At 43.6% G+C, this 26,049-nt stretch overlaps 1 protein-coding gene across 1 annotated transcript in view; it reads left to right on the plus strand.

Moving 5' to 3' along the window:
• Window positions 1-26,049, plus strand: part of LOC135554471 (acid-sensing ion channel 2-like) — a 217,353-nt gene that overhangs the window by 174,087 nt on the left and 17,217 nt on the right. The window contains exons 2-4 of the mRNA XM_064986798.1: window positions 261-411; window positions 14,896-15,023; window positions 24,838-24,988. Of these exons, the coding sequence (XP_064842870.1) occupies window positions 261-411; window positions 14,896-15,023; window positions 24,838-24,988 (430 nt within the window). The remainder of the gene's footprint in view (window positions 1-260; window positions 412-14,895; window positions 15,024-24,837; window positions 24,989-26,049) is intronic.

Raw genomic sequence — 26,049 nt, forward strand, 5'->3', positions numbered from 1 at the left:
AATCATTATCATATCTAGTTCAGCTGCTGATTTCTTAATGCATTTAGAAGGCTATAAGGACAGTTCTTCCCTAAACCGCCTCAGGGAATATCATGGTACCAGTTTATGATTAGTTAATGTATCAGTCCACCTCCTGATGCCCAGCAGCCTGTGTTCAGTACTAACTTCTGCTCTCTCTCTCTCTCTCTCTCTCTCTCTCTCTCTCTCTCTCTCTCTCTCTCTCTCTCTCTCTCTCTCTCTCTCTCTCTCTCTCTCTGCAGGTGTTCACCAGGTATGGGAAGTGTTACATGTTCAACGCAGCGGAGGAGGGGAAGACGCTGCGGACCACCATGAAGGGAGGGACGGGGAACGGCCTGGAGATTATGCTGGACATCCAGCAGGACGAGTACCTACCCTTGTGGGGCGACACAGGTAGGCCCAACTACACCATACCTGACCCTCTCCATCCAAGTCACAATGTATCCATGTAGAGGGTGTTCAATCTGACTGAGTGGAGTTGACAACTGGTGTCCCCCAAAGTTATATTCTATGTCCTGTGTTTTCCACCATTTATATCAATTCTGCCCAAAATGTATTGACTTGCTGTCAAGCCAGGATGTGCTTTTCCTTTCAGATTTGGAAGCGATGCCATTCCTTTATCAGTTTCCTCACGATTTGTTGTTAGTTGTTCATATAGTCTTGTGTAGGAGGGATCTTTCTGCCTGACCTGTTAGCTGCCCAATGAGCCTCATTGAAAGCCTTGCTCACGTCTCAACCTGCGTGGAAGTGAAGACAGGGGAGTTGTTGAAGCACAGCATCAAGCCAAGTCATGGGCCCTCTAGCAGATAGACTATATTTACTATCCATATATAGAACATGTATCATGCAGAGAGCCTGTTTATTTCCCCCGATCAATTCTCCACATGTTCTTCTCAGATTAGCAGTGGGACACATAGGCTTCTCCTCATCTGTCCCTTCCCATCACTGGTGTGTTTAAGTTTGTTGTGATGAGGCAGAGGCTAAGTCGCTATACAGAGGGGCATCTAGCAGCACAGTGAGAGTGTAGACCTCTTTGTAGAGTCTCCTACTGGGATGGAGGGCCCTGGATGGTGCCCTTGTTTATCCCTCTGTGTGCCTGTACGGATTAATTAGTACACAACCAGCTGGCTCAGTCCTGTCAGCAGATAACAGGGGGATCAGAACTTCCTACTCAGCCTTTCTATTCTTTTTCTCTTCCCCTATTTCTCTCCTCTCACCCTCTCCTCTCTCTCCACCCCTCCTCAGAGGAAATAGATCAGCTGCCAAAGGCCTGCAGTCTCCTTGCAGACAGCTTCCACCTCACAGAGAAGCAGATTTCTATGCATTTAATCCTATCCGATAGGTAAAAAAAAAACTGTGCCGTGTTCTTCATCTAGATTGGATGAGCATCAACAGGAGCACAGTACAGATGTAGGATCTTAATTTGAGCCAGTTTTCTACAGCAGGAAAATTATCTTGCAGTAACAGAAAAAGCCAAGTATTATGTGGATTAGAATTAATTGACTTCTTTGTAGGGGTTGATACAATTTTTGTAAGGGCAAATCAAATCTGACATTTTAAAGTGGAAATTACAAACTTTAGAAGCCTTTTTAAACATTGAATATACGCCAAGTTTACATTTCCTACTGTGCAACAAAAGAGTGATCAAATGAAGATCCTACATCTGTAGTGTAAAGTCATTTTTGTCTTTTTCATTTATATTAATTAGTCTAGATTGATTTTTTAAAATTATGACAACAATCACTTTATTAGTCATTATTAACGTACACAACCCAACCCATTTGCTATTACTCTTAACTACAGATGTGCTATCTTAATTTGATCACCAGCATAGGTGTGTGCGGTGTTTTAGAAATAGATATGCAGTTGCCTAGATACACTGCAACTCACATTGGCATCAGGATTGCTCGGTGGAAGAAATAATGAGAGCTTCAGATTGTCTCTATCATTTCCTCTCATACATTAGCTGTATTCGAAGGGCTGATCTCTCAAGTGCATCTTAAATATTTGCAGGGTTGTCAAGTGGAATTCAATGACGACTTATCAAGTGATTAGGACCTCATCGAAGTCATTTTCTCCAATCATTTACTTTTACAAACATTTGAATAACTTTCATGTGAATTTAAAGATAGATTTGCTGCAGTCACAGTGCTAACCTCCAGCTCCACTTCTCCACTGTGTATATCAGATGAAACTCATTGGCTTCACCCCAAATGGCACCCTATTCCTGTACAGTAGACTACTTTGGGCCCTGCTCAAAAGTAGTGCACGATAAAGGGAATCGGGGCCGTTTGGGACTCAGCCGTTGCACTTGACCTTTGGCTTCTCCAATACCACACACTCCAATACCACACTCACTGTCCTCAGACAGGAACACGTAACATATGGATAGTATGCACATAGCTGCTATTGATTTGACCTAAGGTTTTGCCCAGGGTGCATAATACAGTGTCAACACTCACTACAACCACCTTTCACAGTATCAACAGGCTTCCTCTGTTGTTTCCCATCAATGTATTCCTTTTTTCGCTGTACTTTCTTAAATCATTTATTTACTAACTAAGTAATTAATCACAGAAATGCACACAAACAAACAAAGTACATATGGTTACAAGGAAATGATAGGGGAATGTTCCCTAGTGGGCTAAACCGGCATGGCGGCTTGGTGGACAATAGACTGAGGGGTGCGAAAGATAAAAGACACTACAAAGTTGATAATAATTATAACAATTGAAATGCTAATCCTTTGCACATGAATGCTCACTCATTCGGGAATAATTGCAATCAGTATTTTATTTACGCTCAGTGTGTCACGCGATCTCTGTTGGAATCGTCTTTCTTTCTGTTGGAAGATCATCCGCCCGTCTTTCGTCATTAGAATGGATACTTCAGAGTCCCATTCAGAAATGTTGTATTAGAATAGATGTTTGGGCGGTTGTCGGTCTTTGCGTTCAATGATACCGAATTCCTAGCTGCAGACTAGTAATTAATATCAAATACTTGTTCTTATTCTGTCGGTATCGATAGTCTAAGAGTTTAACCACGTGGGATGGTTAAAAGATTCATCAGTCTACTTAAACCTCATTTCCCTCTGTGATAGAGGTACTGGTCTGGTATCAAACCTTGGCCCTCTCGTTATCGATGTAAGCTGGTCTGAAGTGGGAAAACCCAGGTGGGGGTTTTATTCGGAACATAGAAAAGGGCTGTCCCATGACGCCGGGTCCTAACTGTGCTCATGGGCGGACCGCTGATTTAGTTCAACTCCAAAGGGAATTGGAGTTTCCTTCATTTAATAGTCTAACATCACATTACATAATTTCACAAATAGTTTCATCTTTACTCATTCATTTTACACAACCATTAGATGTAAGCCTCATAACGGAGACTCTTGTATAAACATAGTTATGGTATTGTCTCTCATGAGTTTCACAAAACTGTAACAAACGGACCAGTTCGTAGCTGGATTCTTCACCTATCGTTTATACCTTCTCCAGAACCTGAATATTGTTTGGTTGTCAACTTCTGTGAGCTGGATAAATTCCTTTGTCTCTCTATAAAAACTCACTCTCTCTCTATACTGTCTGGCCACGAGGCAGGATTCTCCTCCAGGAATTTATGACCTGGGGTCGCAGCAGCCTGGGTGTAGGAGAGACAGGGAGAGGGGGATGGTGCAGAGGGAGGGGGAATAGTGCTCGCTGTACCCAAAGAGGGGCAACGTCATGACAGTGGGCAGAACTGAAAAAGTGTGTGCGAGCAAGGAGGCCTACAAACCTGACACAGTTACACCAGCTCTGTCAGGAGGAATGGGCCAAAATTCACCCAACTTATTGTGGGAAGCTTGTGGAAGGCTACCTGAGACATTTGACCCAAGTTAAACAATTTAAAGGCAATGCTACCAAATACTAATTGAGTGTATGTAAACTTCTGACCCACTGGGAATGTGATGAAAGAAATAAAAGCTGAAATAAATCATTCTCTCTACTATTATTCTGACATTTCACATTCTTAAAATAAAGTGGTGATCCTAACTGACCTAAAATGGAATTTTTACTAGGATTAATTGTCGGAAATTGTGGAAAAACTGAGTTTAAATGTATTTGGTTAAGGTGTATGTAAACTTCCGACTTCAACTGTACCAGGAGTCATGTCGAGCTATCTAAGCATCAGAGCATTAAGATGGGTTGTTTATATGTACTAAACAAAGGGAAACACGAGCCTTTACAATTCATAATGTGCTATGAAAGTAGCCAGGTAGATCTTAGGTGAAGGTTTTGCTTATATAACAGGATTAAGTTGAAATTGTTCTGGGGGATATTATAGAGTATCCCAAGGCAGCTCATTATCTCACCTTTAAAACAATGAAAGTGAATGTTCACTTCCTGCCTGTCACCTACTTCAATTGGCTCAGCTATTTCCAGCATCCCACCACTACCAAATCTGTTCCAAAGTATTCCCACGCACAGAGAGTGTACAGAACATTGCTCTTTCCATGATATAAACTGACCACATGAATCCAGGTGAAAGCTATGATCCCTTATTGAAGTCACTGGTTAAATTCACTTCAATCAGTGTAGATGAAGGGGAAGAGACCGGTTAAAGAATGACTTTTAAGACTTGAGACAATTGAGACATGGATTGTGTATGTGGACCTTTCAGAGGGTGAATGGGTAAGACAAAATATTGAAGTGCCTTAGAACGGGGTATGGTAGTAGGTGCCAGGCGCACCGGTTTGAGAGTGTCAGGAAATACAGCTCTGCTGGATTTTTCATGCTCAACAGTTTCCCGTGTGTATCAAAAATGGTCCACCACCCAAAGGACATCCGGCCAACTTGACACAACTGTGGGAAGCATTGGAGTCAACGTGGGCCAGCATCCCTGTGGAACGCTTTCGACACCTTGTAGAGTCCATGCCCCAACGAATTGAGGCTGTTCTGAGGGCAAAAGTGGGTGCAACTCAATGTTAGGAAGGTGTTCCTATTGCTCTGTACACTCAGTGTATGTGATCGTATACAGCCTCATAGTGATTGAGTTAACATTGATACACACACTCTCATGACTCCATCCTGACTCCCATCTGAAGCGTTGGATACTGTAGGAGAGTATAGATTAGCCACGGCCTTCATTTGTAACCATGAAAGGGAAGTCTTGACTTTGATTTCTATCTCATCTTTTCACAGACAAGCCAGGACAAATGTCTCCACCTCTTTCTCTCCCTATAACGCTCCATCCCTTTCTCGCTCCATGTTCTTTCTCCCCATTCCCTCGTGCTGCTATATCTTTCTCCTTCTGTCCTCCCTCTGTTTTCCCTTTCTCTCTCTGTCTCTTCGATTTGATTCTGATTCCCCATTGAGTTGTTTAGATTCTGAATCTCCATTGAGTTGTTTAGATTCTGATTCCCCATTGAGTTGTTTAGATTCTGATTCCCCATTGAGTTGTTTAGATTCTGATTCCCCATTGAGTTGTTTAGATTCTGATTCCCCATTGAGTTGTTTAGATTCTGATTCTCCATTGAGTTATTTAGATTTTCCGTTCAGAATACCGCCAAAGTTCATTGGATTCACAGCTAATGAACTTGAACCATTACCTTTGGTGTTCAGAGGATCCTCGGCAGTAATACCCCTCTCCCCGCTCTCTTTCTCTCTCTCTGTATCCTCTCTCCCTCTAACAACCTGCCATCATCATCTCAGATATCCACCATGTTAGAAAAAAAGAGTAGAGTGGAACTTCAAACAGAACCTAACACATGTTGTAGTTCTAAGGGCCCTTCTCTCTCTGCTCTGTCATATTAATTCAGCACTCTCAGGCTTCTCCACAGACTCATGGTGCTGTGAGGCCTCCCGAACACAACATGAGGTTGTTTTTTCAACAACAGGTCAGACAGCGAGTATGATCCACACTGGAGTGGAAAATACTCCTCCGATGCCTATTTGGTGATAATACACATTGACTTGTGCGTGTGTGTGGAAACTTGACCATGAAACACCCCTGTTTACATGAATGTCCAAATGAACAATGTTACTCATCAAATGCAGCATGGAACAGCAGGCGTATTTCTAGGAGGAGGACAGTGTAGTGTCAAACTTGCTGCCTGATCAAACACAAGTGGCTGGATCAGATAGGCTACAGCATGGCAGATTGGCTGGGTAGTGTGGTGGGGGTCCGCAGCTGTGGTGTATGGCAATTGGCAAACCCTCTAGCTGTGTGGGAGGTGTGTGAAGGATGGAGGGAGGAAGGTGTGTGAGGGGTGGAGGGAGGGAGGTGTGTGAGGTGCGGAGTGAAGGAGGTGTGTGAGGGGTGGCAGGAGGGAGGTGTGTGAGAGGTGGAGGGAGGGAGGTGTGTGAGGGGGGTGGGAGGGAGGTGTGTGAGAGGTGGAGGGAGGGAGGTGTGTGAGGGGGGGTGGGAGGGAGGGAATGTAATGTCTGTGATGGAATAGCAGAAACAAGGTTGACCCCGGGCCGTCTGGGAGATGTAAACCTTGGCAGCAGGGGCCCACACAAGATTAGATGTGACTGTTCTTATTTGATTTCATACACACATTCGTGGACACACACACATACACTCTATCTCTGTCTTGCTCTCTCTCTCTTTCTCTCTCTCACACACACATACACACTATCTCTGTCTTGCTCTCTCTCTCTTTCTCTCTCTCACACACACATACACACTATCTCTGTCTTGCTCTCTCTCTCTTTCTCTCTCTCACACACACATACACACTATCTCTGTCTTTCTCTCTCACACACTCTCAGCCCGTTTTCTTCCTCTGCAACGACTGATTCTCTTATTCCCCTCTGCTCCGTGATTTCTCATTTCAGCCGGAGATGGAATCACAGCTGACACGCCCTGAGAGGAAGGCAAATGAAATACCATAGTCATTTATTTCGGAAGTCCCACCCAAATACATTACCTGTGGAAACGATGGTGATAAGAATGATGATGGCGATACTGATGATGGTTATTTCAATCACACTTTCTATCTGTCCATCTCATTCAGATCAAATCTGGTGATTGTGATTTGTTGTGTTCGTGATGGACTGTACAGTAAACTCACATAGCAGTGTGTGTGAATGCTCATATAACCCCTGACCTCCGTTCTCTCCCATCTAAATGAGTATTTCAAAAGGAATATACATTTTCCTCATAATGTACATGACACCACCATGATTACCCATCCAACACGCCCCCATCTACATCGACGGGGCCGCAGTGGAGAGGGTCAAAAGCTTCAAGTTCCTCAGCGTGCACATCACTGAGGACCTGAAATGATCCCTCCACAGCGACAGCAACAGCACCTCTTCAACCTCAGGAGGCTAAAGAAATTCAACTTGGCCCTTAAGACCCTTACAGACTTCTACAGGTGCACCATCGAGAGCATTCTGTTGGACTGTATCACCTCCTGGTACGGCAATTGCACCGCCCACAACCACAGTGCAATCCAGAGGGTGGTGCGGTCACACTGTCTGACCTCCATGACATCTACAACACCCGGTGTCACAGGGAGGCCAAGGAGATCATCAAGGACCTCAGCACCCCGAACCATGGCCTGTTCACTCCGCTACCATCTAGAAGGCGGAAGCAGGACAGGTGCATCAAAGCTGGCACAAGAGACTGATAAACAGCTTCTATCGCCAGGCCATCAGACTGTTAAAAAGTCATCACTAACCAACCTCCACCCAGTACCCTGCCCTGAACCTTAGACACAGTCACTAGTCCGCTACCACCCGGCACTCTGCCCTGAACCTCAGAGAATGCTCCCCAATGTACATAGTCATTGAACATTGGTCACTTTAATAATGTTTACATACTGTTTTACCCAATTCATATGTATATACTGTATTCTAGTCAAGGCGCATCCTATATAACACCTATTCTATTCATATACTGTCCGTACTGTCTATTAGAGGTTGACCGATTAATCGGAATGGCTGTATTTATTTTTGGACAGCGATTTTGCCTATTTTTTTTAAATAAAAAATAAATATAATAAAATTACAACTTTATTTAACGAGGCAAGTCAGTTAAGAACACATTATTATTTTAAATGACGGCCTAGCAACGATGGGTTAACAGATTTTTACCTTGTCAGCTCAGGGATTCAATCTTGCAATCTTAAGGTTAACTAGTCCAACGCTCTAACCACCTGCCTCACGAGGAGCCTGCCTGTTACGCGAATGCAGTAAGAAGCCAAGGTGAGTTGCTAAATAGGATTAAACTTATCTTTTAAAAAACAGTCAATCATAATCACTAGTTATAACTACACATGGTTGAGGATATTACTAGTTTATCTAGCGTGTCCTGCGTTGCATATAATCGATGTGATGTGCATGCATGAAAAAGGACTGTCGTTGCTCCAAACTGTACCCAACCATAAACATCAATACCTTTCTTAAAATCAATGCACAGAAGTATATATTTTTAAACCTGCATATTTAGCTAAGAGAAATCCAGGTTAGCAAGCAATATTAACCAGGTGAAATTGTGTCACTTCTCTTGCGTTCATTGCACGAGTCAGGGTATATGCAACAGTTTCGGCTGCCTTGCTCATTGCGAACTAATTTGCCATAACATTGAAGGTTGTACAATGTAACAGCTATATTTAGACTTATGGATGCCATCCATTAGATAAAATACGGAACGGTTCCGTATTTCGCTGAAAGAATAAACTTTTTGTTTTCAAAATTTCTGGATTCGACCATATTAATGACCTAAGGCTCGTATTTCTGTGTGTTATGTTATAATTAAATCTATGATTTGATAGAGCAGTCTGACTGAGCGATGGTTGACACCAGCAGGCTCGTAAGCATTCATTCAAACAGCACTTTCGTGCGTTTGCCAGCAGCTCTTCGCAATGCTTCAAGCATTGCACTGTTTATGACTTCAAGCCTATCAACTCCCGAGATTAGGCTGGTGTAACCAATGTGAAATGGCTAGTTAGCGGGGTGCGCACTAATAGCGTTTCAAACGTCACTCGCTCTGAGACTTGGAGTAGTTGTTCCACTTGCTCTGCATGGTTAACGCTGCTTCGAGGGTGGCTGTTGTCGATGTGTTCCTGGTTCGAGTCCAGGTAGGGGCGAGGAGAGGGATGGAAGCTATACTGTTACACTGGCAATACTAAAGTGCCTATAAGAACATCCAATAGTCAAAGGTATATGAAAAACAAATCGTATCAAATAGAGAGAAATAGTCCTATAATTCCTATAATAACTACAACCTAAAACTTCTTACCTGGGAATATTGAAGACTCATGTTAAAAGGAACCACCAGCTTTCATATGTTCTCAAGTTCTGAGCAAGGAACTTAAACGTTAGTTTTCTTACATAGCACATATTGCACTTTTACTTTCTTCTCCAACACTTTTTTTGCATTATTTATACCAAATTGAACATGTTTCATTATTTATTTGAGACTAAATTGATTTTATTGATGTATTATATTAAGTTAAAAATAAGTGTTCATTCAGTGTTGTTGTAATTGTCATTATTATAAATACATTTTTTTTTTTTAATCGGCCGGTTAATTGGTAACTGTAACGGCTGTCTTGGGTGGAAGAAGGAGAGGACCAAAGCTCAGCGTGGTTAGTGTTCATCTTTTTAATAAACTGAACACTTCAAAAATACAAAACAACAAAGTGACAATCGAAACAGTTCTATCTGGTGCAGACACACAAAGACTGAAAATAACCCACAAAACACAAAGTGAAACAGGCTACCTAAATATGGTTCAGGGACAACGATAGACAGCTCTGATTGAGAACCACATCAGGCCAAACACAGAAATAGAAAATATAGAAAAACTAACAAAGACTGCCCACCCCAACTCACGCCCTGACCATACTAAATAAAGACAAAACAAAGGAATAAAGGTCAGAACGTGACAGTACACCCCCCCCCCCAAAGGGCTCTGACACGGGACGTGGACCCCACTTCACCACAGTTTTTTTTCACCACAGTTTTTGTCCTCCTCCTCAACCGCCCCTAGGCCTCTTACGAGTGGCGACCCTCGCCGCCAACCTCCGACTGGGGACCCTAGCCATGGGTCCCGAATGGACGGGAGATTCCGGCAGCACCGGACAGGCAGGAGACTCCGGCAGTGCCGGAGTGAAGGACGACTCCGGTGGCGCCGGACAGGGCTCCTGGCTGGCTGGCGGCTCCTGGCTGGCTGGTGGCTCTGGTGGCTCCTGGCTGACTGGCGGCTCTGGACAGACGGGAGACTCTGGCGGCTCAGGACAGACGGGAGACTCTGGCGGCTCAGGACAGACGGGAGACTCTGGCGGCTCAGGACAGACGGGAGACTCTGGCGGCTCAGGACAGACGGGAGACTCTGGCGGCTCAGGACAGACGGGAGACTCTGGCGGCTCAGGACAGACGGGAGACTCTGGCGGCGCTGGGCTAGAGGAAGGCTCTGGCGGCGCTGGACAGGCGGGAGCACCTGTAGGGAGAAGACGGAGAGACAGCCTGGTGCGGGGGGCTGCCACCGGAGGGCTGGTGCGTGGAGGTGGCACCGGATAGACTGGACCGTGCAGGCACACTGGAGCTCTTGTGCACCGAGCCTGCCCAACCTTACCTGGTTGAATGCTCCCCGTAGCCAGGCCAGTGCGGCAAGGTGGAATAGCCCGCACTGGGCTGTGCTGGCGAACCGGGGACACCATGCGTAAGGCTGGTGCCATGTACGCCGGCCCAAGGAGACGCACTGGAGACCAGATGCATAGAGCCGGCTTCATGGCACCTGGCTCGATGCCCACTCTAGCCCGGCCGATACGAGGAGCTGGAATGTCCTGAACCGGGCTATGCACCCGCATCGGGGACACCGTGCGCTCCACCACATAACACGTTGCCTGCCCGGTCCCTCTCGCTCTCCGGAAAGCACAGGAAGTTGGCGCAGGTCTCCTACCTGAACTTGCCACACTCCCCATGTGCACACCCCAAGACATTTTTGGGGCTGCCTCTCGGGCTTCCAGCCGTGCTGCCGTGCTGCCTCCTCATACTGGCGCCTCTCTGCTTTCGCTGCCTCCAGCTCTGCTTTGGGACAGCGATATTCCCCTGATATTCCCCCCCTAGTCCTTTGCCATCCAGAATCTCCTCCCAAGTCCATCTCTCCAGGTATCGCTGCCTCTCCTGCTGCTGCCCTTTACCACGCTGCTTGGTCCTTTCTTGGTGGGTGGTTCTGTAACGGCTGTTGGGTGGAAGAAGGAGAGCATTTGTGTAAAGGAAATAATGAATGGGGCCACGTATCCACCATAGTGGAGTTTGGAGTGTGACTGTTTGAGGTTGTGGACAGGTGTCTTTTATACTGATAACAAGTTCAAACAGGGGCCATTAATACAGGTAACGAGTGGAGGACAGAGGAGCCTCTTAAAGAAGAAGTTACAGGTCTGTGAGAGCCAGAAATCTTGCTTGTTTGTAGGTGACCAAATACTTATTTTCCACCATAGTTTGCAAATAAATTCATAAAAAATCCTACAATGTGATTTTCTGGATTTTTTTTCTCATTTTGTCTGTCACAGTTGAAGTGTACGTATAATGAAAATTACAGGCCTCATATTTTTAACAATTGGTGGCTTACTAAATACTTTTTGCCTCACTTTATATTTATATAGACAGTATGGATATTAATTTTATTTAATTTTATTAACTTTTTGGATTATGTGTGTATTGTTATTGTATTGCTAGATATTACTGTACTGTTGGAGCTAGAAACAGTATTTCTAGCTCCAGTATTTCGCTGCACCTGCCAATCTGTCTACGCAACCAATGAACGTTGATGTGGTTACAACATTATTTCACAGGTAGAGTAGAATAAGAAAAAGTGAACCGTCATATGTCTCCACCCAGAACAGACACAAGACATGCTGCTTTGGTGATTCAGTACTGGGACTTGCTTCCTGTCCTACAAGGCAGCCACACACACACAGAGCACCTGTCTGATTTCCTGTTCCAAACATTACCCCGTCCCCATCCCAGACGTCACGGTGTGTTTCCTTTCTGAGTGCAGGTAGCTGTGTGATGGATGGCTGCTGGGTGATGCCGTGGTGGGCTTTGTGTTCTCTGTCACAGCCGTCGCTTTAAAGAAGCTGGTCAACCCTGGGTGCCGTGCTCCCTCTGCTCAGTCGTTCACTGCTTTCACTGTTCCAGTCCAGCAGCCTGATTGAAGCTGCTGCCTGTCAAACATGGAGGAGGATGGGCAGCTTGATTGAATGCACAGCAACATGGCTGCCGGATGAGAAGACTGCGGAGAGAAAGTTACTGATTTGAATAAAGCCTATTTTCCTCCAAACTCTCGCCGCGTGTGTGTGAATGTGTGTGTGTGTGTGTGTGTGTGTGTGTGTGTGTGTGTGTGTGTGTGTGTGTGTGTGTGTGTGTGTGTGTGTGTGTGTGTGTGTGTGTGTGTGTGTGTGAATGTGGGTGTGTGCCCGTGCATGTGTGAGTGTGTTAGCACGTCTGCCTGTGGGGAATTTGTGTGTGTGTCTGGTTGATGTTTGTCTGGAAGAGGGTCTCTAGAATGTCTGCCTGCCTGTGTCGTTGTAAGTGTCACTGTGTGTGTGCGTGCGTTGTGGCAGCCCAGGGGAGTCAGAGGTGAAACTCACAAAGACAGCGGGAGACCAATTTGTGGTGCTTTAAACAAGGTAGTTATTTCATAAAAGTGGGGGAAATGGGGAGGGGAGAAATACAACTGAAAAGCCTCTCAGGTAACTGGTGGGCCACTATGTCCGTCATGGCGGCTCCTCGGACCGCCTGTGTCAATGAACAAAACAAAATAGAGAGAGAGCGATGAGTCCGAGGTTTCAATCCTTTCTACTTGTGCCGGGTGGTGTACTACCCGGGATTAGGTAATCATCCTTTGGGTCAGAGAACAGAAATAGAAAGATGAGTCAAACATTGCCTAGTATCTTCTTTGTCATTGGATCAAGGTGCTTATCATACTCACTCCGGCTCTTCTGAGGACTAGGCGTACCCACTGCCTGTCTGCCCGAGTGACTGCACCTCTACTTATACTCATTTGGGATAACGATGGACAGGTGGGACCAATTCCAGGTGTCAATTGGTTGCAGTGCCTGGAATGGGTAATATTGGTGTTGAATCATCAGCCTCAGTTGGTGCCTGTAGAGCTGTCCATGGTGCTGACTCACAAATTCCTCAAACATACATGTATCTTATACCGTTTTAATGATAATCTTGTTGTTAATCCCACCACAGTGTCCGATTTCAAATAGGCATTACAGCGACAGCACCACAAACGAATATGTTAGGTCACCACCAAGCCACAGAAAAACACAGCCATTTTTTTCCCAGCCAAAGAGAGGAGTTTCACAAAGCACAAATAGAGATCAAATTAATCACTAACCTTTGATGATCTTCAGCAGATGACACGCATAGGACTTTGTGTTACACAATACATGTATGTTTTGTTTGATAAAGTTCATATTTATCAAAATATGAGTTTACATTGGCGCGTTACATTCACTAGTTCCAAAAACATCCAGTGATTTTGCATAGCCACATCATTCAACAGAAATACTCATCATAAATGTAGATGATAATACAAGTTATACACATGGAATTATAGATATACCTCTCCTTAATGCAACCGCTGTGTCTGATTTCAAAAAGACTTTATGGAATAAGCAAACCATGCAATAATCTGAAACCGCAATGTTGGCGTCAACATAACAGGAAATTACATGATAAATATTCCCTTACCGTTGATGATCTACATCAGAAAGCACTCCAGGAATCCCAGGTCCACAATAAATGTTTGTTTTGTTCGATAAGGTCCGTTATTTATGTCCAAATACCTTCTTTTGCTCATTCTGGTCAGCATTACGTTGAACAAAAACTTCAAAAAGTTATATTACAGGTCGAAAAAACATTTCAAACTAAGTACAGAATCAATCATTAGGATGTTTTTAACATATAGCTTCAATAAAGTTCCAAGTATTCCTTTGTGTCTTGATGAGCAATGGAACGCAAGTGGATACCATGAGGAATGCACGTGATGACACAGATGACACAATAGAATGGCTGACTGCCAGTCACCTGATAGATTCTGCTCTCATTCAGTCCCAGAACACAGTAGAAGTCTCATTCAAATTTCTATAGATGATTGACATCTAGTGGAATTCCTAGGCAGTGCAACATCATTAATATCTCAAGGGGATTTCATTGGGAACTGTGGTGAATACATACAACGCTCAGATTTCTCACTTCCTGTTTTGATTTCTTCTCAGGATTTTGCCTGCCATATGAGTTCTGTTATACTCACAGACATCATTCAAACAGTTTTAGAAACTTTAGAGTGTTCTATCCAATACTAATAATAATATGCATATATTAGCAACTGAGACTGAGGAGCAGGCCGTTTACTTTGGGCAACTTATTCATCCAAGCTACTCAATACTGCCAACCAGCTATAAGAAGTTTAAGAGACAGCCAGTGGAATTTCTACTCCTGCTCCTCTATTTGATGTTGAGCCAAGGCAAATGGGCTGTCTTTTCACTGAATGCATGTTATCCATATAGAGGAAGAAGGCAGGCAGGGAAGCATATGGCTCTCATTCACAGGCTCACCATTCATCTACTAAAGGTGATTCATAAGTTAATTTCACTGTCTTTTACTTTGTTCAAGTAATTGTGTGTATATTAGGTACTTTTAAGTCTGTAGTGTTTGAGCTGTGTGTGTGTGTGTGTGTGTGTGTGTGTGTGTGTGTGTGTGTGTGTGTGTGTGTGTGTGTGTGTGTGTGTGTGTGTGTGTGTGTGTGTGTGTGTGTGTGTGTGTGTGTGTGTGTGTGTGTGTGTGTGTGTGTGTGTGTGTGTGTGTGTGTGTGTGTGTGTGTGATAGTAACTGTTAATCTCCCTGTGTGTGTCTATGTTTTCCCCCACAGAGGAGACAGCGTTCGAGGCGGGTGTGCGGGTGCAGATCCACAGCCAGGCAGAGCCCCCATTCGTCCACGAGCTGGGCTTTGGCGTTGCCCCAGGCTTTCAGACCTTTGTTGCCACTCAGGAGCAGAGGGTAGGTGCCCTTTGACCTAAGTTATTACTGTTCACACTGAATAATCTGCTTCAATCTTCCTGACACTTTTCACTTTTAGATTTCATTTTCAACCTCCTCTTGACTGGAGCTTTTCTCACTGAGATGAAAAACGTGCACTTCTGATAAAGATCTTTCTAATCAGGTGTGTGTGTGTGTGTGTGTGTGTGTGTGTGTGTGTGTGTGTGTGTGTGTGTGTGTGTGTGTGTGTGTGTGTGTGTGTGTGTGTGTGTGTGTGTGTGTGTGTGTGTGTGTGTGTGTGTGTGTGTGTGTGTGTGTGTGTGTGTGTGTGTGTGTGTGTGTGTGTGTGTGTGTGTGTGCACATATACAGTTGAGGCAGGAAGATTACAATACATGGATGCCAGTTGTGATACAAACCTTATCAAAACATAAAGGCCTATGGGCTAGGCTACACGAGGTGTGTGGCTAGGATTTTGAAAAGTAGCTAAAAATTGCATTTTCTCTTGCCTTACACTGGGTATCATTCACAAGTGATAGTATATAATTCACAAGTGATAGGCTAATATTGTCACCCATCAGACTATTCTTGATTTAATCTTGTCTTTTCATATACTAAATAATACACTACCGGTCAAAAGTTTTAGAATACCTACTCATTCAAGGGTTTTTCTTAATTTTTTACTATTTTCTACATTGTAGAATAATAGTGAATACATCAAAACTATTAAATAACACGTATGGAATTACATAGTAACCAAAAAAGTGTTAAATGTATCGAAATATATTTAATATTTGAGATTCTTCAATTAGCCACCCTTTGCCTTGAGGACAGCTTTGCACACTCTTGGCATTCTCTCAACCTGCTTCACCTGGAATGCTTTTCCAACAGTATTGAAGGAGTTCCCACATATGATGAGCACTTGTTGGCTGCTTTTCCTTCAATCTGCGGTTCCATCTCAATTGGGTTGAGGTCGGGGGATTGTGGACGCCAGGTCATCTGATGCAGCACTTCATCACTCTCCTTCTTGGTAAAATAGCTCTTACACAGCCGGTGTGTTGGGTCATTGTCCTGTTGAAAAACAAATGATAGTCCCACTAAGCCCAAACCAGATGGGATGGCGTATCGCTGCAGAATGCTGTGGTAGCCATGCTGGTTAAGTGTGCCTTGAATTCTAAATAAATCACAGACAGTGTCACCAGCAAAGCATCCCCACACCATAACACCTCCTCCATGCTTCACGGTGGGAAATACACATGCGGAGATCATCCGTTCACCCACAAAGACATGGCGGTTGGAACCAAAACTTTCCAATTTTGACTCATCAGGCCAAAGGACAAATTTCCACCAATCTAATGACAATTGCTCATGTTTCTTGGTCCAAGGAGGTCTCTTCTTGTTATTGGTGTCCTTTAGTAGTGGTTTCTTTGCTGCAATTCATGCATGAAGGCCTGATTCACACAGTCTCCTCTGAAAATTTGATGTTGAGATGTGTCTCTTACTTGAACTCTGTGAAGCATTTATTTGTATTTTCTGAGACTGGTAACTCTGATGAACTTGTCCTCTGCAGCAGAGGTAACTCTGGGTCTTCCATTCCTGTGACTGTCCTCATGAGAGCCAGTTTCATCATAGCGCTTGATGGTTTTTGTGACTGCACTTGAAGAAACTTGAAAAGTTCTTGAAAAGTTCCGTATTTACTGACCTTCATGTCTTAAGTAATGATGGACTGTCGTTTCTCTTTGCTTATTTGAGCTGTTCTTGCCATAATATGGACTTGGTCTTTTACCAAAATAGGGCTAACTTCTGTATACCCCCCCACCTTGTCACAACACAATTGATTGGCTAAAACACATTAAGAAGGAAAGAAATTCCACAAATTAACTTTTAAGAAGGCATTCCGGGTGACGACCTCATAAATCCGGTTGAGAGAATGCCAAGAGTGTGCAAATCTGTCAGCAAGGAAAAGGGTGGCTATTTGAAGAATCTCAAATACCAAATATATTTTGATTTGCTTAATGCTTTTTTTGGTTACAACATGATTCCAAATGTGTTATTTCATAGTGTTGATGTCTTCAATATTATTCTACAATATAGAAAATAGTCAAAATAAAGAAAAACCCTTGAATGAGTAGGTGTTGTAAAACTTTTGACTGGTAGTGTGTATGTGTGACATTTGTTTTGATTTAGAATGGACCAATATCATGCACTTCTCTCTCTCTCGAAACCACTTTTCCTGTGGTTCATTTTCATGACAGCCAGGTAGGCTATACTCCTGTTGTAAAGATAAGCAATGTGCTTAATATTAGGAAAGTTGAGAAGTAAATATAGTAGGCCTAGCTTATAGGAAGCTGATGGGATCCTCCTCTTTTTAATCGAGGCCATCACCCTCTTTTCTCGTGCAATTGCATAGCCTATAGAAAGGTTGAGCAACATGAACTCATGGGCTCTCATGAAATGTTTGATTAGATTTTCAATAACATTTGCATTGATGTCAGAGTGATTAGAGGGACAATAGAGTGCTGAGTACCAGGCAGTTAGTAAGGTTTGTAGGCTACTAATGACCATCAGCAGCATCAGAGCTTGGAGAAACCTAATTACCATGGAATTTGACTGCCTCCATGACTCGTGACCACCTGTGTGGCGCTAATGCGGTCACCACAACAGCCCTAGGTCTGACCTCTTATCTCTGTCCACTCCCTGACTGGGAGTATCTCTCTTTATCACTCTGTCTTTCTCTCTGTCTCTCTCTCTGTCTCTCTCTCTCCCGTCTTCTCTCTCCCACTCTCCTTCACTGACCCTGGAGATGTTTTTATCAAAGTTCCCACAGGGAGTTGGCTGGATTGCCCTTGTCTTAGCTGACAGATTCCTGTCACGATTCATCTATTTTTCCTCACACTTCAAATTGCTTATGTCTCCAGCATTTACATGAGATGCCTGTTCTGCAATTAAAATCAAAATCAAATCAAAATCACATTTTATTTGTCACATGCGCCGAATACAACCGGTGTAGACCTTACAGTGAAATGCTTACCTACAAGCCCTTTACCAACATAGCAGTTTTAAGAAAATACAGTGAAATGCTTACCTACAAGCCCTTAACCAACATAGCAGTTTTAAGAAAATACAGTGAAATGCTTACCTACAAGCCCTTTACCAACATAGCAGTTTTAAGAAAATACAGTGAAATACTTACCTACAAGCCCTTAACCAACATAGCAGTTTTAAGAAAATTCCTACAAAAAAGTAAGAGATAAGAATAACAAATAATTAAAGAGCAGCAGTAAATAACCAGGGTACTGGTACAGAGTCAATGTGCGGGGGCACCGGTGTCGAGGTAATTGAGGTAATATGTACATGTTGGTAGTGTTATTAAAGTGACTATGCACAGATAATAACAGAGAGTAGCAGCAGCTTGGAAGAGGGGGGGATGCAAATAGTCTGGGTAGCCATTTGATTAGCTGTGGGGGGATAGAAGCTGTTTAGAAACCTCTTGGACCTACACTTGGCGCGTGCGGTAGCAGAGAGAACAGTCTATGACTGGGGTGGCGGGAGTCTTTGACAATTTTTAGGGCCTTCCTCTGGCACCACCTGGTATAGAGGTCCTGGATGGCAGGAAGCTTGGCCCCGGTGAGGTACTGAGCCGTACGCACTACCCTCTGTCGTGCCTGCAGTCGGTGGCCGAGCAGTTGCCATACCAGGCAGTGATGCAACCCGTCAGGATACTCTCGATGGTGCAGCTGTAAAACCTGATGAGGATCTCAGGACCCATGCCAAATCTTTTCAGTCTCCTGTGGGGGAATAGGTTTTGTCGTGGCCTCTTCACAACTGTCTTGGTGTTCTTGGACCATGTTAGTTTGTTAGTGATGTGATCGCCAAGGAACTTGAAGCTCTCAACCTGCTCCACTACAGCCCAGTTGATGAGAATGGAGGCGTGCTCGGTCCTCCTTTTCCTGTAGTCCACAACCAGGGACTGATGAAGCAGGAAACCTAGACAGTACCTTAGAAAGTATTCCCACCCCTTGACTTTTTCCACATTTTGTTGTGTTACAGCCTGATTTAAAATTGATTCATATTGAGATGTTGTGTCACTGGCCAACACACAATACCTAAATGTTTTTGGAAATTTGTACAAATTAATTGAAAATGAAAAGCTGAAATGTCCAGTCAATAAGTATTCAACCCCTGTGTTATGGTATGCCTAAATAATCTCAGGAGTTTTACAGTTTTGACTTAAATCTGCTTGAAAATCTTTGGAAAGACCTGAAAATAGTTGTCTACTGTATATGATCAACAACCAAGATGACAGAGCTTGTAGAATTTTGAAAAGAATAGTAGAGAAATGTTCCACAATTGAGGTGTGGAAAGCTCTTATAGACTTACTCAGAAAGACTCGCAGCTGTAATCGCTGCCAAAGGTGCTTCTACAAAGTATTGACTCAGGGGTGTGAATACTTATGTAAATTGATATTTATGCATCCCATTTTCAATACATTTGCAAAAATGTCAAAAACGATTTCATTTTGTCACTATGGGGTTTTGTGTGTAGATGAGTGAGAGAGAAAAAATCTATTGAATCCATTTTGAATTCATGCTGTAACACAACAAAATCTGAAATTAGTCAAGGGGTATGAATACTTTCTGAAGGCAATGTACATATAAAGAAGAAACTATACAATAAATATATAATAAATTATATAACTCCCATCATTTAAAAAAGGGAATGAATAAGGAAGATCCAAAACATGTTCAGTCATTTCCAGAAGTTTGAAAAGCAACTCACGTCCTAAAAAAGATTAGAGTAGGAAAAAGAAAGAAAAAGTCTGCCAGCAATAAGCATAGAGAGAAGGTCTACTGTACAGTGATAAGCATAGAGAGAAGGTCTACTGTACAGCGATAAGCATAGAGAGAAGGTCTACTGTACAGCGATAAGCATAGAGAGAAGGTCTACTGTACAGCATAGAGAGAAGGTCTACTGTACAGCGATAAGCATAGAGAGAAGGTCTACTGTACAGCGATAAGCATAGAGAGAAGGTCTACTGTACAGCGATAAGCATAGAGAGAAGGTCTACTGTACAGCGATAAGCATAGAGAGAAGGTCTACTGTACAGCGATAAGCATAGAGAGAAGGTCTACTGTACAGCGATAAGCATAGAGAGAAGGTCTACTGTACAGCGATAAGCATAGAGAGAAGGTCTACTGTACAGCGATAAGCATAGAGAGAAGGTCTACTGTACAGCGATAAGCATAGAGAGAAGGTCTACTGTACAGCGATAAGCATAGAGAGAAGGTCTACTGTACAGCGATAAGCATAGAGAGAAGGTCTACTGTACAGCGATAAGCATAGAGAGAAGGTCTACTGTACAGCGATAAGCATAGAGAGAAGGTCTACTGTACAGCGATAAGCATAGAGAGAAGGTCTACTGTACAGCGATAAGCATAGAGAGAAGGTCTACTGTACAGCGATAAGCATAGAGAGAAGGTCTACTGTACAGCGATAAGCATAAGCATAGAGAGAAGGTCTACTGTACAGCGATAAGCATAGAGAGAAGGTCTACTGTACAGCGATAAGCATAGAGAGAAGGTCTACTGTACAGCGATAAGCATAGAGAGAAGGTCTACTGTACAGCGATAAGCATAGAGAGAAGGTCTACTGTACAGCGATAAGCATAGAGAGAAGGTCTACTGTACAGCGATAAGCATAGAGAGAAGGTCTACTGTACAGCGATAAGCATAGAGAGAAGGTCTACTGTACCAGCGATAAGCGATAAGCATAGAGAGAAGGTCTACTGTACAGCGATAAGCATAGAGAGAAGGTCTACTGTACAGCGATAAGCATAGAGAGAAGGTCTACTGTACAGCGATAAGCATAAGCATAGAGAGAAGGTCTACTGTACAGCGATAAGCATAGAGAGAAGGTCTGTACAGCGATAAACATAGAGAGAAGGTCTACTGTACCGCGATAAGCATAGAGAGAAGGTCTACTGTACAGCGATAAGCATAGAGAGAAGGTCTACTGTACAGCGATAAGCATAGAGAGAAGGTCTACTGTACAGCGATAAGCATAGAGAGAAGGTCTACTGTACAGCGATAAGCATAGAGAGAAGGTCTACTGTACAGCGATAAGCATAGAGAGAAGGTCTACTGTACAGCGATAAGCATAGAGAGAAGGTCTACTGTACAGCGATAAGCATAGAGAGAAGGTCTACTGTACAGCGATAAGCATAGAGAGAAGGTCTACTGTACAGCGATAAGCATAGAGAGAAGGTCTACTGTAAGCGATAAGCATAGGGAGAAGGTCTACTGTACAGCGATAAGCATAGGGAGAAGGTCTACTGTACAGCGATAAGCATAGAGAGAAGGTCTACTGTACAGCGATAAGCATAGAGAGAAGGTCTACTGTACAGCGATAAGCATAGAGAGAAGGTCTACTGTACAGCGATAAGCATAGAGAGAAGGTCTACTGTACAGCGATAAGCATAGAGAGAAGGTCTACTGTACAGCGATAAGCATAGAGAGAAGGTCTACTGTACAGCGATAAGCATAGAGAGAAGGTCTACTGTACAGCGATAAGCATAGAGAGAAGGTCTACTGTACAGCGGCAGACAGACAGACAGACAGACAGACAGACAGACAGACAGACAGACAGGCAGGCAGGCAGGCAGGCAGGCAGGCGGCAGGCAGGCAGGCAGGCGACTCTGGAGGCCTCCAATCATGGTGTGGCCAGGCAGGCCCCCTGGGCCGTAGAGCTCCCAGCAGTCTCAGCTCTGTCTGTGTGGCTGGCTCTGTGTGACTGACTGGCACAACATCATCATCCTTCATCCTCCCCATTGCACCAGCACAGTGGGAAACACAGTCAATTTAGACACCAGCTAATTAACTCCGCTTTGCACTTTGAATTCAAAGATTCCCCAGACTTCCTACTGTGGCTTGGCCCTTGTTGTGTTCCTGCAGCGTGGCACAACTTTAGTTCCTGACTGAGCCAGCCCGAGGACATCTTGTGAGACGCCATGTAATGACCATGCTTATAATCAGGCTGAATATAGCCGATATGTCTTAATGATTAGCAGTACTGTGGGGACTTTGTAAAAGTGCAATGGCTGCCTGTGGTCATTGGTGTGTGATTGTAATCAGATCCAACCAGACAGCTCAATTGTGAGGCGGAGCTGAAGTCATGCACTCAAATGAACTCGTATTATTACTTCCAGATTAAAGCCACTTCATCAAAAAAATAATAAGTGCACAGAAGCCAAAGAACACAGCCACTATAGGCATTTAATAATGCATGAACACAGACACACACACACACACGCACTAGATTGCCTGTGTTCTTTAATAATCCTCTGTATTTTCTCATTATTTAAATATAGGGGAGTTTCAAATGTTAAAGTGTTCTTTGCTATGCTTTCCACAGAAGTCACAAGGGCATTCCCATGTCTGTAAATTACAGTTCTATTAAAGAGCCTGAGCCTCTCTCCCTCCTGTGTCTTCTGGATGGGTCTCAGTAATGTATTTTTGGTCTTGGCAACCTAGTGTCCACGGGAGAGGGATGAACTTATATACTATACTGTACTGGTTTGTTAATAAAACTCCAGACTCACAGCTCCGATTTTCAACAAAATCCCCAAAGTTAGCAAATCCATGTAGAGCTCCCAAAGCCTAATTCTAAATCTAGAGGCGACAACTTTAATTGTTGATTCAACTGTTGCATTTTAGTTTTGATCTGTTTCTAATATTCTTTCTAGTTGCTGACGTGCATCCCAATGGCAGAGTGTGTGGTCATTGATGAATAATGTGTGGGGAGGGGCAGAGAGGGTCCTGGCCGTCATTGGAGTGTATTTAATCAGGTCATCAGATCACCCCATAGTGGGCGCTGACACCTATCTACTCTGATGATTTGATATTTGATTACAGCAGGATAATAGTGAGGTACACCAGCCACTCCAATTAGGACAAGAGGAAAGATTAGCAGAGGTATGAAGGTGATGGAAAGGTGATGGACTGACTGCTGCTGAGGAGCACCTGCCTCTCATCTTAATGAAATAGACAGTGCTGGGAAACTCTATCTTCCTAGAAGTGATGAACAGCTGGCCTTTAGGGAAGACTTTTTCATTGTGAATGGAGACCTATAGGAGCGTGGCCAGACCTACAGTATATGAGTGAGGCCAGGGCTAGTTTGAAATGTTTTGATTTGTTGGCTTCATTAGTTGTGTTTCAATCGAGCTGTAGTGGAACAGGTTGAGAGCTTCAAGTTCCTCAGTGTCCACATCAACAACAAACTAGAATAGTCCAAACACACCAAGACAGTCGTGAAAAGGGCACGACAAAGCCTATTCCCCTTCAGGAAACTAAAAATATTTTGCCTGGGTCCTGAGATCCTCAAAAGGTTTTACAGCTGCATCACAGTTGCATCACTGCCTGGTACGGCAATTGCTTGGCCTCTGTACGCAAGGCACTACAGAGGGTAGTGTGTAAAAAATTGTCAAAGACCCCAGCCAACCCCGTCATAGACTGTTCTCTTTACTACCTCATGGCAAGCTGTACCGGAGTGCCAAGTCTAGGACAAAAAGGCTTCTCAACAGTTTTTATCCCCAAGCCATAAGACTCCTGAACAGGTAATCAAATGGCTACCCGGACTATCTGCATTGTGTGCCACCCCCCCAACCCCCACAAACCTTATTTTTACGCTGCTGCTACTCTCTGTTTATCATATATGCATAGTCACTTTAACTATACATTTATGTACATACTACCTCAATTGGGCCGATAAACCAACTGGCTGCCTGCATTGTGTCCCGCCACCCACCACCACCTGCCAACCCCTCTTTTACGCTACTGCTGCTCTCTGTTCATCATATATGCACAGTCACTTTAACCATATCTACATACTACCTCAATCAGCCTGATTAACCGGTGTCTGTATGTAGCCTTGCTACTTTTATAGCCTCGCTTGTATATAGCCTGTCTTGATTTGAAAATCAATGTCTTGCTTGCAGATATCGAGGGAATTCTGTGTTTGAGTTAACAACAGCAAACTAATCTGGATGCATGGATATTTTACTAGGCAAGTCAGTTAAGAACAAATTCTTATTTTCAATGACAGCCTGGGAACAGTGGTTTAACTCCTGTTCAGGGGCAGAATGACAGATTTGTACCTTGTCAGCTCGGGGATTTGAACTTGCAACCTTTTGGTTACTAGTCCAACGCTCTAACCACTAGGCTACCCTGCCACCCCGTATCAGTCTCTGATTGGAGGGATTCTTCTCCAATGTTATCTGTGCTAACAGACATTCCACAGCCAGATCTGACCTGGCAGGATAAGGATTATTTTGGTCCAAGAACTGGTATTTGGCTGAGGAAACTGCATCTCCCACAATGCAGGGGGCGCTGGGTGATGGATGCTGAACGGAGAGTAGAGGAGCGGCTGGAGAGGGCCGCCTGCGTGCAGAGCAGATGGGCGCTCACTCAGCTCCTCCTGGTGTCCCTCTCTCCTCGTCTGCTGATCCCGTCTCCAGAGCCATAGGGGAGGGGGGAACATTTGGAGATTTTGTGTTCTTGGAACCTGTTGTGAGTTTTCACAGCGAGAGACTGTATCTGTGAATGTGTCCCATTCTGCCCAGTCTGTTGGCCAAACCTTCCTTTTGTTCCTCTGTCATCTACCCTGCTGTGTTCTAGAGGGCCTTTTGGGACCTCTCTCTGATGGCTCTAAATCACAATAACACCATGACATCTCCCATGTGTCTATGGGAGTTTTAGACTTCAGCTGAGTGTTTTTCCCTGTCTCTCTCTGTCTCTCTGTCTCTCTGCTCAATCCCCCCACTGTGTCTCTCCTGTGTTGTAGCTGACCTACCTGCCTCCTCCGTGGGGAGAGTGTGAGTCCAAGGCCCTAGACTCTGGCTTCTTCCAGGTCTATAGTGTGACAGCTTGCAGGATCGACTGTGAGACACGCTACATTGTGGAAAACTGTAATTGCAGGATGGTGCACATGCCCGGTAAGAGCACACACTTTCTTTACCCTTTTCACACTAAACAAAACATGTGGATAGACTCTGTAATATAGCATTGTCTGGGCCATGGGCAAAACAAAAACTATTGTTTGGGCTATGGGCCATGTTTTTTCATCAAGGACTAGTTGAAGACAAGGTGAGGAAAGTTTGATAAAGGACTTACAGTAGTTGTTGTGGTTGATAAAGTCATCTAAAGTCTGTGGTGGGTTTGAAAAGGTCAAAGAGCTGTAAGGTGTAAAGTCAAGATTTGTGTTGGTGTATTATAAAGCTTTCTGCTCCAAGGCTTGTCTATCACCTTGCTCCACACAAAGCTCTATTTCTCTCTCTCACTCTCTTTAGGTGTGCTAGATTTTTGCATGTTGCGAGTCTCCTTGACTGCTTCCACAGTAGGGTTGCATGTTACTGGAAACGTTCACAGTTGACCATTAAACTATCAGAATGTTGGTGTCTTTCAAGGATTTTGTGTCATCTATCATAAATGATCTACTGGCCCTTTTGGGGACTCCAGATTATCCCAGGTGTTATCTAGGCCCTCTGTGTGGTCGTGTCACATGCAGAATATATGACATCATTAAATAAGATGATTTTAAAATATCAACAAAAACAAAATAAATAAGACTAAGCTGTAAAACAATATAGTAAATATAAACCATCCATTTAGGGAATACCATTGGTGTTTAATATGAGAGTTTCATCATAATATCCTTTATCATTTTTTTTACACACTTTAATTTATTTTACTATGTCAATATGTATTTGTTGTCAATGTTATGGTGTCAAATTGGTGGCAGTAGTGAAGAAAAGTCAATAGTTGGAAGAGTTGCAGAGTTAATTGAAAATAATGCTTATTTTCTCTTGACCCATATGGTCTAACTACTAGAAACTCATAGACAATATGGACACAGAATTATGTTATTCAAGTATAAATGACCAAAGTTACGATAGATTTCCATAGATTTTCTGTTAATTACCCCAAATTACTGAAGATTCCGGTAACTTTAGTAAATCACTGATAGCTTTGTAACCATATTCCACAGAAATCTGAG

The sequence above is a fragment of the Oncorhynchus masou genome, chromosome 14, assembly GCF_036934945.1.
Source record: "Oncorhynchus masou masou isolate Uvic2021 chromosome 14, UVic_Omas_1.1, whole genome shotgun sequence".
Classification (NCBI taxonomy): domain Eukaryota; kingdom Metazoa; phylum Chordata; class Actinopteri; order Salmoniformes; family Salmonidae; genus Oncorhynchus; species Oncorhynchus masou.